This window comes from Carassius carassius, chromosome 33 (genome assembly GCF_963082965.1).
Source record: "Carassius carassius chromosome 33, fCarCar2.1, whole genome shotgun sequence".
Classification (NCBI taxonomy): Eukaryota; Metazoa; Chordata; class Actinopteri; order Cypriniformes; family Cyprinidae; genus Carassius; species Carassius carassius.
In genome coordinates this window covers 16595568-16614729 of record NC_081787.1, presented here as the reverse complement: position 1 = coordinate 16614729, position 19162 = coordinate 16595568, and the positions used below count along the sequence as shown (strand labels likewise).

The 19162-nt window shown below is 37.9% G+C and overlaps 1 protein-coding gene across 5 annotated transcripts in view; it reads right to left on the bottom strand.

The window, feature by feature from the left end:
* Positions 1-19162, bottom strand: part of LOC132113853 (transcription factor COE3-like) — a 97072-nt gene that overhangs the window by 9624 nt on the left and 68286 nt on the right. For all 5 annotated transcript variants that reach the window (XM_059521877.1, XM_059521879.1, XM_059521881.1 and 2 more), the window contains exon 11: positions 9873-9961. In XM_059521877.1, the coding sequence (XP_059377860.1) occupies positions 9873-9961 (89 nt within the window). The remainder of the gene's footprint in view (positions 1-9872; positions 9962-19162) is intronic.

Genomic DNA, 19162 nt, shown 5'->3' with positions numbered 1-19162 from the left:
TGCCAGGTAAGAGGCAGCTGGGGTTGCTGGCAAACCTATCATTACTGTACTGTGAGAACAACAGTCTGTACACACACTCACGATAGAAATATTACGCTAATTCTACATTATGCATAATGAAATAAAAACGTAAATATTGCTTAAGATTGTTTGTTATATTTGCAACCCTCAAGTACCATCTCGAAACCCCTGCCCCTCACCCCAACACAAACACACACACACACACACACACACACACACAAAACTAATATTTATTGACAAATACCAGTATATTCCAACGGTATAAAATCATGTAAAATACATGTAGCTTTATAATGGTGGTGTTCCCAGCATGCACCAGAGCATGAATAATTAATGAGGTTGTGTATTTACTGTTTATACTGTTTGGCAGTTTTATTTACATTAGTGGGAATGTTGATTTAGATTTTTACATTTAGTAACTTGTTATTATATACAGTATACTGTAAATAGCAGGAAAAAAAACTAATTTTAAACTAAATAAGATATGCAAATAATACAAATTTTAAGAAAAGAAATAAAATCTTAAAGTAAGATGTTGTTGATTTTATCTACAGACTTCCCAAAAAAAGGGTCAAAAATAATATTAAACTAAATACGGCAATTTAAATAATAAGTTAATACATAAAGTAAAAATTAAGTAAATCTTATTATTATTTTGTGCATTTTTGTTAAATCTAAACTTTTCGTAACTTAAAAAACAAACAAACAATAAATTAGAATGTCGTGGAAAAGTTCATTTATTTCAGTAATTCAACTCAAATTGTGAAACTTGCATGTATTAAATAAATTCAATGCACACAGACTGAAGTAGTTTAAGTCTTTGGTTCTTTTAATTGTGATGATTTTGGCTCACATTCAACAAAAACCCACCAATTCATGATCTCAACAAATTAGAATATGGTGACGTGCCAATCAGCTAATCAACTCAAAACACCTGCAAAGGTTTCCTGAGCCTTCAAAATGATCTCTGACAATCATTGACACCCTTCACAAGGAGGGTAAGCCACAAACATTCATTGCCAAATAAGCTGCCTGTTCACAGAATGCTGTATGCAAGCATGTTAACAGAAAGTTGAGTAGAAGGAAAAAGTGTGGAAGAAAAAGATGCACAACTAACCGAGAGAACCACAGCCTTATGAGGATTGTCAAGCAAAATTGAATGGAATGGACTGAGGCTGGAGTCAAGGTGTCAAGAGCCACCACACACAGACGAGTCAAGGAATCTGCTGAACCATAGACAACATCAGAGGCGTCTTACCTGGGCTAAGGAGAAGAAGAACTGGACTGTTGCCCAGTGGTCCAAAGTCCTCTTTCCAGATGAGAGCAAGTTTTGTATTTCATTTGGAAACCAAGGTCCTAATGTTTGGAGGAAGGGTGGAGAAGCTCATAGCCCAAGTTGCTTGAAGTCCAGTGTTAAGTTTCCAGTCTGTGATGATTTGGGGTGAAATGTCATTCGCTGGTGTTGATCCATTGTGTTTTTTTGAAAACCAAAGTCACTGCAACAGTTTACCAAGAAATTTTGGAGCACTTCATGCTTCCTTCTGCTGACCAGCTTTTTGAAGATGCTGATTTCATTTTCCAGCAGGATTTGGCACCTGGCCACACTGCCAAAAACACCAAAAGTTGGTTAAATGACCATGGTGTTGGTGTGCTTGACTGGCCAGCAAACTCACCAGATCTGAACCCCAGAGAGAATCATTGGGGTATTTTCAAGAGGAAAATGAGAAACAAGAGACCAAAAAATGCAGATGAGCTGAAGGCCACTGTCGAAGAAAACTGGGCCTCCAAACCACCTCAGCACTGCCACAAATTGATCACCTCCATGCCACGTCGAATTGAGGCAGTAATTAAAGCAAAAGGAGCCCCTACCAAGTATTGAGTACATGTACAGTAAATGAACATACTTTCCAGAATGCACTAAAATTAAAGTACATTTTTATTGGTCTTACTGTATGAAGTATTCTAATTTGTTGAGATAGTGAAATGGTGGTTTTTGGTTTTTGTTAAATGTGAGCCAAAATCATCACAATTAAAAGAACCAAAGACTTAATCTACTCCAGTCTGTGTGCACTGAATTTATTTAATACACGAGTTTCACAATTTGAGCTGAATTACTGAAATAAATGAACTTTTCCATGACATTCTAATTTTTCGAGATGCACCTGTATTTAATTAAAAAATATTTAATATAAATATTAATAAAAAATAAAATAATTTAATAATATAAATTAATTAATAACCATCTTATTCATTATTTAAACTCTAAACTATAATTTAAACTAACCTTAAAATAAAGCTTTAAAAATGTTAGAACTGAATAAGACATTATTTCATCTCTTTATAAACCATTTCATCTTCTGAAGTTACAAAAAAAATCCGATTTTTCTAGGGTACTTTTAGATATTTTTTCCCCAAAGAAACAAATTCAAACACATACAAATAGACCTAAAATACACAATACACCTTAACACATGCAGAAATGTAAAACCCATGCTGGAACATAAGCTCTCGGGTTTCTCAAATCTATGCCATGCAAAAATAAGCATCTGTGAAGTGCAGTTCTTAGTGACTGTTTTATGCCTGGCCACGAGGCTCTGAAACTGAACACTTTCTGGCCGAGTTTCTGAACACACTGTGTGGAAACTGTTACATTTACGAGGAAGAACAACAGTGGCCTTCAGATCAAGCAGAGAGGCAAAAACAGGCTCAGGAAACCACTTAATATTGTGATATTCCTTTGGAGTTTAGCTTTAAGAGCTCATTTGGGACTGTGTTGCGTGGTAGTGCACAACATACACACACGCAAGAGAGGATTGGGGGGCATATGGAAATGGGGGCACTAAGCTTCCTACTCATCCTCATTGACTTGCATTTCCCACGACAAAATATGACCTTAGAACTAACAGTCCTCCCCCAGCCAATCAACAAGGAGCAGTAACGATCCTCACAGATGGCTCAAGTCAATGACAAACATGGGGCGAGAGAGAGAGAGAATGTCCCCGTTACAGATGAGACCTTGTGCTCTGTTATTCTTGCATTATTAAATCTAATGTATTTATCCAACCTTTACATTAGTTACAGTGTAATGAGTTAGGACTCTATTTGTAAAAAAAAAAAAAAAAAAAACAGATTTAAAATATATAATTAGAACAGAACACACATAAGAGAGCACCTTGAAGCCCACATAAAGCAAGACTCAACAGCATCATTACTGTACATTTTCCATAATGAAGAAGTATTTACTCACTTTAATCCAGGGTTATTAAAGTTGACTAAAACTAAAATTAAAACCATAAAAAAAATTTGTTACTTGAAATAAAATAAACGTTAACCGAAATGAACAATCTAGAACATATAGAACATATTAACATATAGAACAATCTATACAAGAACTACTAATATATATATATATATATATATATATATATATATAAATATTATATATATATATATATATATATATATATATATATATATATTATATATATATAACTAATTCAAAATATTAATAAGAACTATAACAGAATCTGAATACAAAAAAAAACACTGCTCAAAACTATCACACTAAATCATTACAAATGGAAATATTAGAAAAAATTTACAGTTGATTCGCCGCATCCCCTTAGCTTGAATCGTCATTTTAAAAAAAAATAATTTTAAAACGTCACTTTGCATTAAAGCATCTGCCAAAAAAACTTTTATAATCAAATAATATAATAAAAAATTATAAGAAATAATACTAAAATAAGTGCTATGCATCATATTTAAGTGATTTCTGGACTGTATCATTTATCGTTTTGTTGCACTGTAAAATAGTTTGCCAGACACACACACACACACACACACACACACAGTAAAAACATTAAACCCCAAAATATTATTTCACATAGCAAACCCGACCAGTTTATATAAAGTTATAGAAAAAAATTAAGGTAACAAACAAACATACAACAAAAAAAACTTTTTATTATGAATTATTATTATTATTATTATTATTTTAGCATAACTGTTATCACACCCAGTTTTATGCATTATTTACTGTACAGTGTGTTTATGTTTATGAGTGCTTTGCTTTAAGTGTATGTGCACCTGTTCATAAAGAATTTCTATTTCTTGTTTTACTGTACGTCTGTTGTCTCTCTCTTATGGTGTTCCTGTCGGTATTTCTTTATTATACACCCTTTTCTGCCCATCTGTACATGTTTGTTCTCCCCTGCTCTCATGCTTGATGCTGTCCAGGTATGGGGCTCTTGTTCCAGTCTGCCTCCCCGCTGCAGTTCCCTGTGTCCTGCCCCAGTCATCCAACCTGTCCCTCGTTCAGAAGCGATATGCCATCCACACCCAGTGGGCAATCTGTCACTAGCACAGCCTTGACACTGGCAGCACACCCCTCTCTCTCTCTCTTCTTTTTCATACCCTGTTTCTCCTTTGCTCTCCTCTCCTGTCCTGTCCTGTCTTCCCCCTGGCCACGGCTCAGTTCATTAATCTCCATTATAAAACAGAAGTTAGTTAATGTCTCTGATGCTCGCTGGCTACGGTACCCTGCCACGGGCCCTTTGGCACAACATGAACGCACACACAAGCACTTACGTAAAACACACACACACACACACACACACTTGCTTAGCTATTCACGTTCACACACACTAACAAATACAACACTGTATGTTCTGAGTTTGCGATATGAACTTTAATTTGATGAATACATTTTTAAAGGTTAAGTATGACTAATTGGTTTAGTGCTAAAGTTTATTTCTTACTTCAAGTTAGAGATCTGATCAAACCTCTAACCAGAAGTATAAACTTAATTTATCAATATTTGCCTGGTGGACAATAAAACTCAAAAAGTCCCATAGACTTGAGCAACCACCTAACAACACCAACCCAGGACACTCTCCACTGCAAACATTCCACTCACTTTTCCTACAAGAAATGTAATTTTTTTTCTTTTTTCGTTTTTTAATTATACAGCAGCAGCTTAAATGTATATTAATAAAGCTAAAATATTATGTTAGCCTGTAATATATATATATATATATATATATATATATATATATATATATATATATATATATATATATATATATAAAATTTGAGAAATATAAGAATGTGAGGTATGAAGAAAGACGACTAGGCAAGAGAGAGAGATATAAAATTACTTCAAACAACCACAAGGTAAATAAACTTCACAGTTTTGCTCAGTGGACTTAGCTTTACTTCATTATTTATGTGGCGTCTATAAAACGACCTGCGGCTACTTTACACACGTACCCCTCACACGTCTCTACAAACAATTTCACATCACGCTTTCTCTGCCCATACAAAAAGTCCAACACATTCCCTCTCAAATTAAGTGTGCCAGCACAATTCAGCACTGCGTTCCCTGCAGTCAAGCTGCACTATAACCTCAATATCACTTGGAGGCTCAATACTCACTCTGTTGAACCCCTAATGAAATGCAATCAATGATTGATAAGGTGGCAGTTGCCCTCAAGTAGACCTGCTGATGATTACAGCCGGACAGCCCAAGCACCTGACCTCGCTCTGGGCTCCAGAGGTGTGCCACCTGGCCCTGGGAGAGACAGGCGCTGGGCCTTTTGTCCTATTAGCTGACTGTTGAGGTGTAAAGATCTGCCGCCTGCCAGGCATACAATTAGTCATCCTGTGATCTTTATTACTCTAGAGTGGTGGACTTTCTTTGCAAAGCCCAAACTTGACACCCTCTCTTCCTCACCCGGGAGCCCATGCTGGGGATCAGGTGATGGGACCGTACAGAGGGTCCCTTGTGTCACAGGTTAAGCCCAAGACAGGAGTCACTCTTGCGCTACCAAGAGGACTGTGAGCGAACCTCTGCAGGGTCAGCGATCGAAGGAATTGTCCCACTTTGTGATTTCTGATTCCCCCATTTACTCTTCCTTGCAGCTTCTTAAGACCCCCTTGATATGAAAAATAATTTTTAGATATCTTGAGTTGTCTATATGGTTCTTAGGACACTAAATAGTACAGTGGGGTCAAGTAAATAAAAATAAATATATTGGTAATTTCACCCCTACACAATGAGGTTTGGTCTTCAAAATCAAATAGCCTCTGTACAGTTAGTCAAACATCAACATGTAGGAGGAGATCTTGGAAAATTATTAACCTTAAAAGTTGCATAATTCATACAACAGCAGAAGTATGACTACTAAAAACATTTTAGTTAATTGAAACAAAGCTGAAATAAAATAGCATTATAAAACTGAAAATTAGAAATGCTGCCCTGGAAACTAACTGAATAAGTTTGTGCTGAAGCACTAAAATCACTAAGAGGACATAAATAAAAACTAAAAACTAAACTAAATGGAAACTGAAATAAAAAAATATCCCTAATTAGTCATATTCACAAAATAAAAATGACAAAAACACATTAAAAAATAAATCCTGAAAAAAGAAAATGTAAAATAAGCAAAAAAATTACATAGATAATAACACTGGAATAAAAACTTGGGCAAATATTGTTTTAGTATTGGCCGTATTACCAAATAATGTGTAAAATTTGCACTAAAATACCATAAAGTATGTTTTGATGCATCCCTAATGTCAAAAACAAAAGATATCTCCCTCCCTTTTAAAAAAAGGTCTTTTTTTATTATGCTAACTATGAGCAATTATATGCACAGTTGCATTTCATTATTTGCATTTTGCATTGTTCTTAGCATTAGCATCATCTGAGAACTATGAAATATAAAAAGTTCTTTGTGGAAAACCGGTCGGTAAAACTCTTTTCGGTTCTAATTGGAACCTTTATTTTTAAGAGACAGGCCAGAAAGCATTTGGACTCCATGAGAGATTCGTTCGGGGAGGCATGTGAGCGGCTCCCTCCCCTGAGAGGTGTTCTGGATGAGCTGGATTCATGTCTGCATGTTAATCTCTTCACTCTACCTGCCAAAAGGCAAGGAGCATGTGTTACTGCACATTGAGATGCTGTGCTTCTTTCCCCTTTCTTTTTCACAGACCTCCACAGCACAGCATCACAGCATGAAACCATCTCAACAATCCCGGCCCCCCGCTGTGTGTGTGTGTGTGTGTGTGTGAAATGTATGTGGGTGAATGGGTCACGAGGAGTCGCTCAGATGCGCTACAGTTCATTCAGCACAGGTAACAAGGTGAGTCTGTTTGACTCTAAATTTGCCTGGCACTCGACTCTCTAGCCCTGAAGGCTGTCTCCCGACAAGCCTGTTTCTATCTTCCTCCTATCTTTTCTTCCTCCCGTTTTCCCCTTGCTTTCTGTCCAGGGGCTCAATTATGGGAGGATGGTTCTCAAGCGCCCGGTGAGAGCAGATCAGCTGACCTGGGAGAGCAAGCCATCCGACAGGTCCTCTAACAATGATAAATCACATACACACACTGAGCCTGGTGAACAGAGGTCCACCACACATGCATACATATACAACATTACAACAGCAACCTGCCAATTGCACACACACATTAAACCTTATTGTGCTAATAAAGAGCAACTGATAAAGTCAAATGTGCTAATATGACAAGGCTAAGGAAGTCAATAATCTACTTCCTCTTAAAAAGGGAATATACTAGAATGAACAGGAAAGAATGAAAAGGAAGATGGGGCTAGCTGTCACAAGGACAACATCTGGATGAAAACTGTACAAGGTTTTTGAGTGAAAAATCCAACTGCACAAAGGTATATTTTCTTTATCACTATCTTTTTATGTTGGTTTTTACGTCTTTATTTTGAATTAGAATTTTGAATTTTATTCTATGAACTAAAAATAAAATGAGCCATCTCGTGTATTTTATGCTCTAATCTTTTTATTGACCAAAAAACTGGCTGTTTTGTTACATTTTAATAATTTTTTTTGCGGTTTAATTTTAGATAATCAGTTTGCTGTTTACCTCATATAGTATAGTATAGTATAGTATATATTTTACCTCACATAGTTTAATGTCTGCTAATCAAATTCTTTTAACTCACCCCATATAGTGTAACAATATGCTTTACCATTGGGGCATGTTGTCACATAAGATCAATGTGTGCAAAAAAGTTTTTAAAGTTCAGTAGCATTTTAGTATCAAGATTTGCATCCGTTGAGAAACTGACACACTCAAGTACAAACTGTGACGACTCGCTCCAGTCTCCCCTGTCTGCTTTGTCCAGGGCTTTTGGGAGCTGCCACATGAACATAAAGTGCATAATCTCACTGACTGAGCAGAAAGTGCATTTACAAATATTTCAGCATGCAAATAGGAACTTTCCAGTACATAGACCCCACTTCTCAGTTTATAAGACACGCCATAATCCAGGTGTCCATTAAAGTGGATCTCACAGGTCGTTAACCTTACAGTAACCTGGGACCTTTTTTGTGAACGTCTGTCCCAAATGCCAGAGTAACACAGCTGCCTGCAGGACAGAGCAGCGTCCTGAATCACATCCATATTCCTGATCTATCTGGATGGAGAGGTGTGTGCTCACGGCCAAACCCGGGACTGGAAATGAAATTATAGATAAACCTGATACATGCCTGGCCCCAGCAAAGGTCGTCAGACAAACACAGCTGGGTTTCTAAATGCTGGGGCCATCACTGGCACACACACTGCAGATCTGATCAATGATTTGGAAGGAGTCAAGTATATGCTAAAACACAGCCAATCAGCACATGTGTGTGTGTGTGTGTGTGTGTGTGTGTGTGTGTGTGTGTGTGTGTGTGTGTGTGTGTGTGTGTGTGTGTGTGTAATAATATATATTTCTACATCTATAAAAGATATGCACAGCTTGGAATAGTTATTTACCATACTGTATATTTATTTATTTATTTATTTATTTACTTAATTTGCATGCTCAATTACTTATTCATTCACTTAGTTATTTATTTACCTACTTACTGCTTTATGTATTTACTTGGTTATTTATTTATAGGACTGTGTCAAAAAACTGAGGCACCAGGAACTGAAAAAAAAAACCTGTCTACATTCTTATTGAGTTTTCCTCCTATATAAGTATATAAGAGGTGATAGCTGGCGGTCTCCCTTTGCCACATATCCCAGCATCAAAGTGGTCAGAAAATGCATGCTCACTATTAGTATCAATTTACAAATAAACTGCTTTTTTGGTGACTGGATCTCAGATGTCAGATTTTGATAAATGGTTTCAATTTGGCAGCTGTTTTAAAGTGTCAGTCCGCATCAGATCTGATACCCTCCTACACCAGCGCCCTGCCCAAAAGAATCTCTCTCACTTAGCTTCCTGCCTTTTTAGGGAAAATAATCTTTTCATACTAACCAGGCAGCAAACTGCCAGGGCACCTGACGGCACATTGAGTTTTTGTTTGTTTTTGTGTGTGCACACATGTGTTTTGTGTACATATACATATATATTCACACTGTCTGCACCCATTGCATATCAGCTTTGTTCTTTGATTTGTTGCTTGTTGCTGCCCCAAAGCTGCAATGTGCCACCAGCATGCATAACAGCGCCAATCTAACCTCCATCTCACCCTCTCAAAGCCAGCATCACACAAACAGTTGTTTTTTCATTCACAAGCTAGTGTGAGCTGCTCTTCTACGCTATCTAACAGAAGACCCTCAGGCTTTCAGAATCAAGGTTTGCTACACAGACATAAGAAAACACTCATCCTGTTTGGCAAGACTGGAGATGCAATGCCAAATCTGAGGATTAAATATTAAACTCCCATCTAACGAATGCTTTACACCTATTTTCAAATTTATGTCAAGCATTTCTCTCAAATGCAGGAGAGCTTGTGTAAATCCAAAGCATGGCCAGGGAAAACAAAATCTGTGATTTTGATAGAGCGGAAAAATAAGCAGTGAAAGCATTTTCTGCCGACCACACTTACCTTAGGTAACCTCTCCGGGTCTCCAGGGTGACGAGGGATGACCTTTTGTAGCCTCTGGAAGCCATAGTCTATGGTGGGTTCGTTTAGAGCTGTGGGAGAAAATGAAAATAAGAAGTTTATTTGATTTAATTGACTGCAGTTTTCTCAGAAAGAGGCCATTTTGTCATCTTGTCCATTTCCCAGAGTTCTCTGCTAGATGTCCCAGAGTTCAGTGGAGCTATCAGCATGTCTATGTACATTTCTCCCTATGTGACCCTGGACCACAAAACCAGTCTTAAGTCGCTGGGGTATATTTGTAGCAATAGCCAAAAATTGTATGGGTCAAAATTATTGATTTTTCTTTTATGCCAAAAATCATTAGGATATTAAGTAAAGGTCATGTTCCATGAAGATTTTTTTTGTAAATTTCCTTCCAAAAATATATCAATATATATATATAACAAATATATCAAAACCTAATTGTTGATTAGTAATATGCATTGCTATTTCATTTGGACAACTTTAAAGGTGATTTTGATTTTTTTGCACTCTCAGATTCCAGATATTCAAATTCTAGTTTTATATCGGCCAAATATTGTCTTATCAAACCATACAGCTTATTTATTCAGCTTTCAGATGATGTATAAATCTCAGTTTTGAGTAATTGACCCTTATTGACCCTTTAACTGGTTTTGTAGTCCAGGGTCACATATTTGTTTATGCTGATCCCTTTTGCATCAATCAAGGATTACCCCTGTGTGAATTTGTTTTATGAAGTGTTTAGTGAAGCCCTATGGCCTTCCTGTCCTTCTTTACATTTCTTTATTTCCAAACTCTAACCTTTCCTGCCTAATTCAATTCTTTTCTTGCAGACGTTTATTTCATTCTCTCACTGCAAACAGCACCTCCGCTTAGCCCCTCTTTCACATTTCTGTCACAATACGATGGCAGAAAGAAAAACCCGGAAAGCAGTTAGGAAGATATTTCTCCATAATCAAGCCCATTAATCATAAAAGGTTGTCAATTTGACTTTGGGGACAATTTGTCAGCCTTCTTGCCATTCTGCTTTTGTCACTGTTGCCTCTTGTATTCCGTAAGGATGATTGACAGTCCAAATGCTAGCGAGCAGAATACCTAGTTTGCACTAATATGCATAAACGATACTTTCATGAATAAGAATAAGGTGGCTGTGCAGGAGCAGGGGTCTCTTTTCAAAGGGCCCGGTACCGTTTGACGTGTGCGGCAAATAGATGTTATTACCATTATAACAATATTTGTTTTCTTTCCTCGGGAATGGGTCTCGGCTAGCTGCTAAATCAAATTTGTTTGAGCTGGTTTCACGGCGAGGAGGAGAATAGAGCTAGCGGAGTGACAGCGGTTGCTGAGGAGGCGGTGTGTGGGGGTCTTTGTGACTCAATGACCCTGTGAAAGTGAGGGACCAGTCTCTCAGGACGCTCTGAGAAAGGCTCTGTGGAAATGATCACGTTCCTTCTTCAAGTTGGGAGAACTGCGGTTTGATCAAATGGCAGTGTGATTAGACTCAGAAAGCGATCTACGTGCCATTGTTTTGTTGTGTCATTTTTGGACAGTCTGCTATGCGATACTCATCGCCATCTAGATATAAGGTGTCAGGAAAAAAGAGTGTAAGACAGAAGGAGAGATTAAAAAAAAAAAATAAGAAAAATGGAATGTAACGAAGGAAGGAGTGAACAAAAGAAAGAAAGGAAGGAAGCGAACAAACAAATTAACGAACTAATGAACAAATGAACAAACGTATGAATTAATAAAAAAATGAAAAAACAAACACATAAACAAACCAACAAAAAATACAGATGAATAAATAAGCAAAACAAAACAAAAAAAACCTCTAAAGAACAAAAGAAGAAAGAAGAAAGGAATGAACGAAAGAATGAGACACGTGAACATCAGAAGTAGAGCATTCATAAGAGCAATTTCACAAAGCAATCCCATAAAACTTGCAGTTTAATGAACCGTTGGACAGGGGACAAGAGAGGGAGGGCTTTGTCTCTCTATCACACCCCCAAGAAATTAAGCCCATTACTTCTCTTATTAAAATCCCCCTGAACTTTGACCCCAGCGCCCCATTGGCTGCCTGCAGGGCCTCTGTCCTCTCAGCCAATCGATACGACTGCCTCCCGCAGAGAAGTGGGAGTAATTGGAGAGTGTGTGCGCACGGGCCGAACCCTGACCCCGCCTGCATTACACAGCCCATATGAAGATAGATTGCCTGATTTAGTGTAAACATATGCTGCAATTCTAGCCATCAGTGCCACTTTCTCAGTCGTAATTTGTATTGATTTTTTTCTCCCTTCCTCTCAGCCTTCCACACGTCTTTGCTGTGCCTGACGTGCGATTGCGAAAAGGGAAAGATAATGCAGTTCGCTGAAGAGGTGGCGAGTTTATGTGTGTGTGTGTGTGTGTGTGTGTGTGTTGAAGGGGAGAATAGAGGGATGTATATTTATTATTAATTTAATCATCTCCTTATTGCAGGCGATGTGGGGCTACACATCTCTTTTCTCTCTCTCTCTTTCTCTGTTTCTCGTTTGAAGGTTATCACACACTCCACTGAGATCTACTGATGCTAAATAGAAGGTTGCTTTGGAGTGTAAGGTAACAGTGAAAGATTTACATGATTTCCTCTTTCAGCTGTCCAGTGGGACGGGACAACACAATGAGCCACCATATAGGAGACTAAAAAGTGTTTCCTCATATGCTTGCATAACTAGATCTATTACTGTCAAGATTTTGATCATCAGCACTGCAGGGTCGGGTCTGAATCGTGTCCCCCATCATCATTGACACACATCAACAAAACTGTGAGCATCTGACCTCTGATATGCAGTTAACCTGCCCTGCACACCTGCGGTTGTCCTCACATATGAGCTCGCCAGAGCTCTGTATAGCAAATTAGAGGTAGTGCGTGAAACTCTAAGATCAATTCCAGCGTACCTCTCTGTTCTTGATACACGCTCTGCAGAAGTCAGAGGTCAAATAGTGCTGACTGGAAAACCACTCAACATGCACCAACTCAGGATAGCCAGATCTAATGAGGGCAATGCTTTCTAATAAAAGAGGGAGGAACATATATATACAACCAGACTAAGAGAAAAAGCTAGAAAAGGAAGTGCAATTCAAACAAATTCAACACCTATAATACCTTGTACACAACTCACAATCTAGTCAATAGAGTTTATTAAAAACACATTATGTTATTAATCATGTTTGTTCCATCCATCCATCAATCCATCTTCCAATCTATATCTGCTCATCCATCCATCCATTGTTCATTCATTCATTCATTCATTCATTCATTCATTCATTCATGCATTCATTCATTCGTTTGTTCATTCCTTTGTTCCATCCATCCCAAAAAAAAGTTGCAATGCTTTTTTTAAAAAAATTCTAAACTTTAAAATCAGGCTTTGTCAGGCCACATTTTACAGTTTGCTTTCATATTTAAAATATAGTTTTTAATAGTTAATTTTCTTGGAATTTCACTCAATTTTAATTTCACTTCCTTACACTGAAATTCGAATTGCAGTGTTGTATCCTGTTTGCTACCTCAATTTAAATTCAAATTCAGGAATGTAATTGGAATTTAAAACTATTCTGAGTTCAAATGCAATTCCAATTCAGGAGCGTAACTGGAACTTAAAAACTATTCTGAATGGCACACAACCCTGCTCCACAAGCTAACACAGTGCCTAATTTCCCAGCCCAGCCCCAAAAACTTGTCTCCCGCCAACTGTATATACGTTCAGTCTGCGCTTGTTTACATCCATGCTCTCTGATGGGCTTACATTTATTTACCCTCCTCTGTTTTTCTATTTACATTCTCTTGTTCCCACTTTCCAGCAGGCCCCCCAGCTGATCATGTTTTCCATCTCCCTGATGGCGTCTGTCTTTACAACACGGGCTTTTTAGGTGCCATATCCATTCCCATGCTCTCCTCCTTAGCCTCTGTGATGCAGCTATTGTTAGCGTAGTCATGCCCCCCTAGGCCATAATTGTAACTGCATGTCTGCACCATTCAGAGAGAGGCTATTTCAGCGGTCTCCCTCTAACACAGACTGAACGATTTCAGATGGAGCCCTCGGCCCATCTAAAACACTTGATCAAGCCCTGATCTGTCTGTGGGAAGCTCATTGATGGAATGAGGAATTTGATTTGGGTTCGGATTCCGATGCAACATGCCTCAATTTCTTATTTTCATGTGCTACATGATTGATATTGGAGAGAATGGCTCCAAGCGGCTCTTTCACCTGCAGATGGGAATCTTGCACTTAGATGGCCCCACTACTCTTTAGGGGGAAGACATTTACACACATGCAACAGGGCGATGAAACAAGAAGCGATTTGTTTTCTTGTTCTAGTCTGTCGTTGCAAAGTCGCCAATCTGGCTTGTTGACAAAAGTCTGAAGGCCCCCTGTTGCGTGCCATTGATTTCCACCCATCCATCTCCTCTTTGTCCTCACGTCAAAAAAGGTTGTAGCATGTGGAATCTCACTGCTGTGTAACTGCTGTAAAAATCAGAATGCACTTCTTCGCACCACTCTAAAGGGATAAATAAAGAATTGAGATTCAAAGTGCAAGTTCTAATCAATCATTACGGCCCGTTCCACCATCCCTAACCCCTGCAACCCCCAAACACTCCTACCTCCTCCTCCCTGGATCGATCCTCATAGAAATTTCATGAACTTTAAACTGTGATTGACAGTAGAGGCAGGGCATGCAGGGTGCTTTAAAGTGGAGAGCCACCAGGGAAGATGAAGAGAAACCCACCCCAGCCTCTTCAGCCACGCAAACAACCCAGACTTGCTTGCACTAAAAACCACACACTTAATTATGGCTTGAACACACTTTGCTGTTATGGCAGCAATTAGGAAAGCTGAGCTAACCTCAGTTTACCCCTGTGTAACACCGCACTATGAAAAACATTTTAGGGACAGATCATAATCAACAAATGATTCTACTTTTGGTCAGCTGTTATATTAAGGGAACAAGATGTTCAGAAAGCGCATGTGCTATATCACTTCACGGGTGTCTGTCATTATGTGTGCATATGTGAGAAGAGAAATAAGATCAGTGGAATAAAAGAGGAGGTTGAGTATTTGATAAGTTGCTGAGGGCTTTTCTCCACCAGGGGAATGTGTCGTTCCTCTACAGAGCCAAGATTTATTTCACTATCAAAGAAGTCACTTTTCTCTTAAAGAGGAGACCCGTGGAACCAATGTTGGATAATTAGTCATTTCATGGGGGGACACTTTAACCTGTGACTCCAAAATAATAACAGGTTCCTCAGGTGGGGTATGGCTTTGAGGCACACTTCCTTGATGTGTCACTCAATTTAATCAAGGCAGTACAGAGGCAATTACCCAGCAGATGATTAAAATATCTTGCCAGTAAGGCAAACGGATGCAAGTGGTAATCAGCATGGCTGCGTCTCTGCTCGGTCTCCAAGGAGAGAGAAAGAGAGAGAAGGAGTAACGGAAGGAGCTCAGCATGTTAATGTCACTTCCACTTCATACTTTCCACACTGGAAATGTTCGCTACATTCAAGTTACTGCACACAATTCCATATATCAGAGAGTTGGTGCTGTGTAGTTATTTTAGGGCTGGGAATTACCAACTAACTATACGACTGGACTACAAACATCATGATTAAAACATCAATACAGTTTATCTCTTGGGGCTCATAGACTGATGAACCAACATTTTGGCCATCAAAAAGTCTTTTGACCAAAAGAAGAAAAAAAAAATCAGTTTTATGGAGTAATATTTTTTAAATGATTCAGTATTTTAAATTATTATTTTTAAATGATGATGATTATTATTAAATATTGTAAAATTAAAATTTAAAATAAGTTATGATGTTTCTGCTTTTCTAACCTTTGAAATTTGACATTATATACCACATACAAGCAGATGAGTTATGGATTCCACTAAAAGGCTGTACTTCAGCTAGTGTGAAAGTATCTCACCAATATATGCCGCAGTCAGGATACTGCTGACAGTTCACCTCCTAGTGCGAGACTCTCGAACACATCAGTGTCCAAACTGTGAAACAACTGAACGAAATGATGACATCATGCCGGGTCCTGTTCTACGTGCTCGACAGCCCCGCAGAGCTCATCCAATGGAACATTCTGCTAATGTGTTCCATCTGCCCGTGCCGAGGATGAAAAGGCAACAAAGTGGCCCATTGTTCCGCGGCTTGGGCAACAAGTGCACTGCTCCTGGTCCCTCTCCTAGCTCTAACTATGGGAACGGTCTTTGAAAAAACAACAGCCACCACATCCACAGAGCCTTTGCCATTAAGCTTTAGTGCCAGTTTTAAATAGCCTATGTAGTGGATGGCGCCAGAACCTCTGGGTGAAGTGAGAACACATCAAGCAGGTTCAAAGACCAGCCCATGATTTTAAGATGCATACCGGCTGGGTGCTCTTCTGGCCTCAGGCTGCATCAATGACATAGCTAGATTAAGAAAATCTTTGTTATATGGCTTTGACATCCAATCCCACCCTTACAATGATTCCCAACATCTGTTCCAGTGCTAGGTTCCTGCATTTCCAGAAGCTTTAGTCTCTTCCTCACGTTGTTACAAACCTAAAGATATGCAGTAGAATGTTTCAAATGTTTTTGTCTGTATATGGAAATCAATGGGGTCCAAAACACAACATTGGATCCTACTGACTTACTTTGTATGGACTTGTATTGTATTTGTGTTCTACAGAAAAAGATAGTCATACAGGCTTATATAGAGTAGCTCTTGGCTGTGCTGAGAAACATCCTCTTAAGAGTTTTTGTTTATTTAGTTTACCAACATTAGGGATGAACTAAAATTTTGGCCACCAAAAATCAAAAACACATTTGTTTTTCGACAAAGTAAAAAAAAAAAAAAAGTGAATAAAAAGTGGAACTTCAAAATAATTAAAATAATCATTTTATAAGATAAAAATATTTATATTACCCAAAATTCTGTTTGTGTGTCTACAGAGTTATACAGCAGTTATGGAAAGTATTCAGACCCCCTTAAATTTTTCACTCTTAGATTGCAGCCATTTGCTAAAATCATTCATAAAATCAAAGTTCATTTTTTTCCCTCATTAATGTACACACAGCACCCCATATTGACAGAAAACACAGAATTGTTGACATTTTTGCACATTTAGAAATATCACATGGTCCTAAGTATTCAGACCCTTCATGGGGGCTTCATGGGGGCTCCATGGGGGCTTTCATGTGTCTTGCACTGAGGAGAGGCTTCCGTCGGGCCACTCTGCCATAAAGCCCCAACTGGTGGAGGGCTGCAGTGATGGTAGACTTTCTACAACTTTCTCCCACCTCCCGACTGCATCTCTGGAGCTCAGCCACAGTGATCGTTGGGATCTTTACCTCTCTCACCAAGGCTCTTCTCCCCTGATAGCTCAGTTTGGCCGGACGGACAGCTCTAGGAAGAGTTCTGGTCGTCCCAAACGTCTTCCATTTAAGGATTATGGAGGCCACTGTGCTCTTAGGAACCTTTTTGTGCAGCAGAAATTTTTTTGTAACCTTGGCCAGATCTGTGCCTTGCCACAATTCTGTCTCTGAGCTCTTCAGGCAGTTCCTTTGACCTCATGATTCTCATTTGCTCTGACATGCACTGTGAACTGTAAGGTCTTATATAGACAGGTGTGTGGCTTTCCTAATCATGTCCAATCAGTATAATAAAACACAGCTGGACTCAAATGAAGGTGTAGAACCATCTCAAGGATGATCAGAAGTAATGGACAGCACCTGAGTTAAATATATGAGTGTCACAGCAAAGGGTCTGAATACTTAGGACCATGTGATATGTCAGTTTTTCTTTTTTTAATAAATCTGCAGAAATGTCAACAATTCTGTGTTTTTCTGTCAATATGGGGTGCTGTGTGTACATTAATGAGGAAAAAATGAACTTAAATGATTTTAGCACATGGCTGCAATATAACAAAAAGTGAAAAATTTAAGAGGGTCTGAATACTTTCCGTACCTGCTGTATATTAAGAACATTATCCAATTAAAACGAATTAATCATTTTACTTAAATAAGTGTATTATTATACATACATACATATATATATATATATATATATATATATATATATATATATATATATATATATATATATATATATATATATATATATATATACAGTGTTGGGGAGTAACTAGTTACAATTTAATTACAAAATTATTGTAACTGTAATTAGTTACAGTTACTAAGAAAAAATGAGTAATTAAATTACAGTTACTTATGAAATTTTGAACGATTACAAAGTGGATTACATTTGAATATTTACACACATCCACATACAGATTTAACTGATTTATTTCCCAAATTGCACTGACTATTCTGCGACATACCGCCCTAATAATTTCCGGGATGCGGAAATACAGTCTGGTTTGTAGAATCCAGTCATAAAAACGGAATGCCTAACGCGGACGGAATATGCCACATTTTGGATGACTAAATCAAAAGGCAGATAGAAAGAGAGAGAGAGAGAGAGAGAGAGAGAGAGAGAGAGAGAGAGAGAGAGAGAGAGAGTGGACTGTGGAAGCGCACAGCTGGAGCAGAGAAGCAGAACCCCTGTTCAGGGTTTCAGGTCAGTTTCATCTGTAAAGTTGCTTTTTTGTCTTTGTTTTTTTATTTATTTAATCAAGCAGCAGCACGTTGCTCATCAGTCATCACTCGAAATACTATATAAAGGACATCATTATTATCTGTTGTAATGTTACAGTAGTAATTTAGCTGAAAAATAATCAGATTTTTTTATAGGTTTAGGGGGAGCTACGGACAGACAACAACACAACCCTTACGAAAATTAACGTTTTAATATATTACTATAAATCCAGAGAAAATAGTTACTATTGTTTAACTGTGGTAACCAAAAATTTAAAATGATTTTACAAATTGAGTTATTTAAAAATAAATACAAATCCATTTGCAAAAAACAAAACAAAACAAGGTTATTGTATAGGCTAAAAAAAGCATGGTCAATTTTTGTAAGGGAAAAACATGACTCGTGTACAGTATTAGGATTTTTCTATAAAGATATTGTAGTATTGTAGAGTATTGTATTGTAAAGTATAGTTTTGTTCAATCTTGAGTATTAAAGTCATGAGAGAGATGGATAACAGGGCAAAATAAAGAGACCGAAGAGAAAAATTAAAGTGAAGGTGCAGTTCAGGAGAGAACTTTTAATTATTTTGCATGTCCCCAAATTAAAGATTTAAACCTTTTTTTTATCTCAGGTCCATACCAAAAATAGT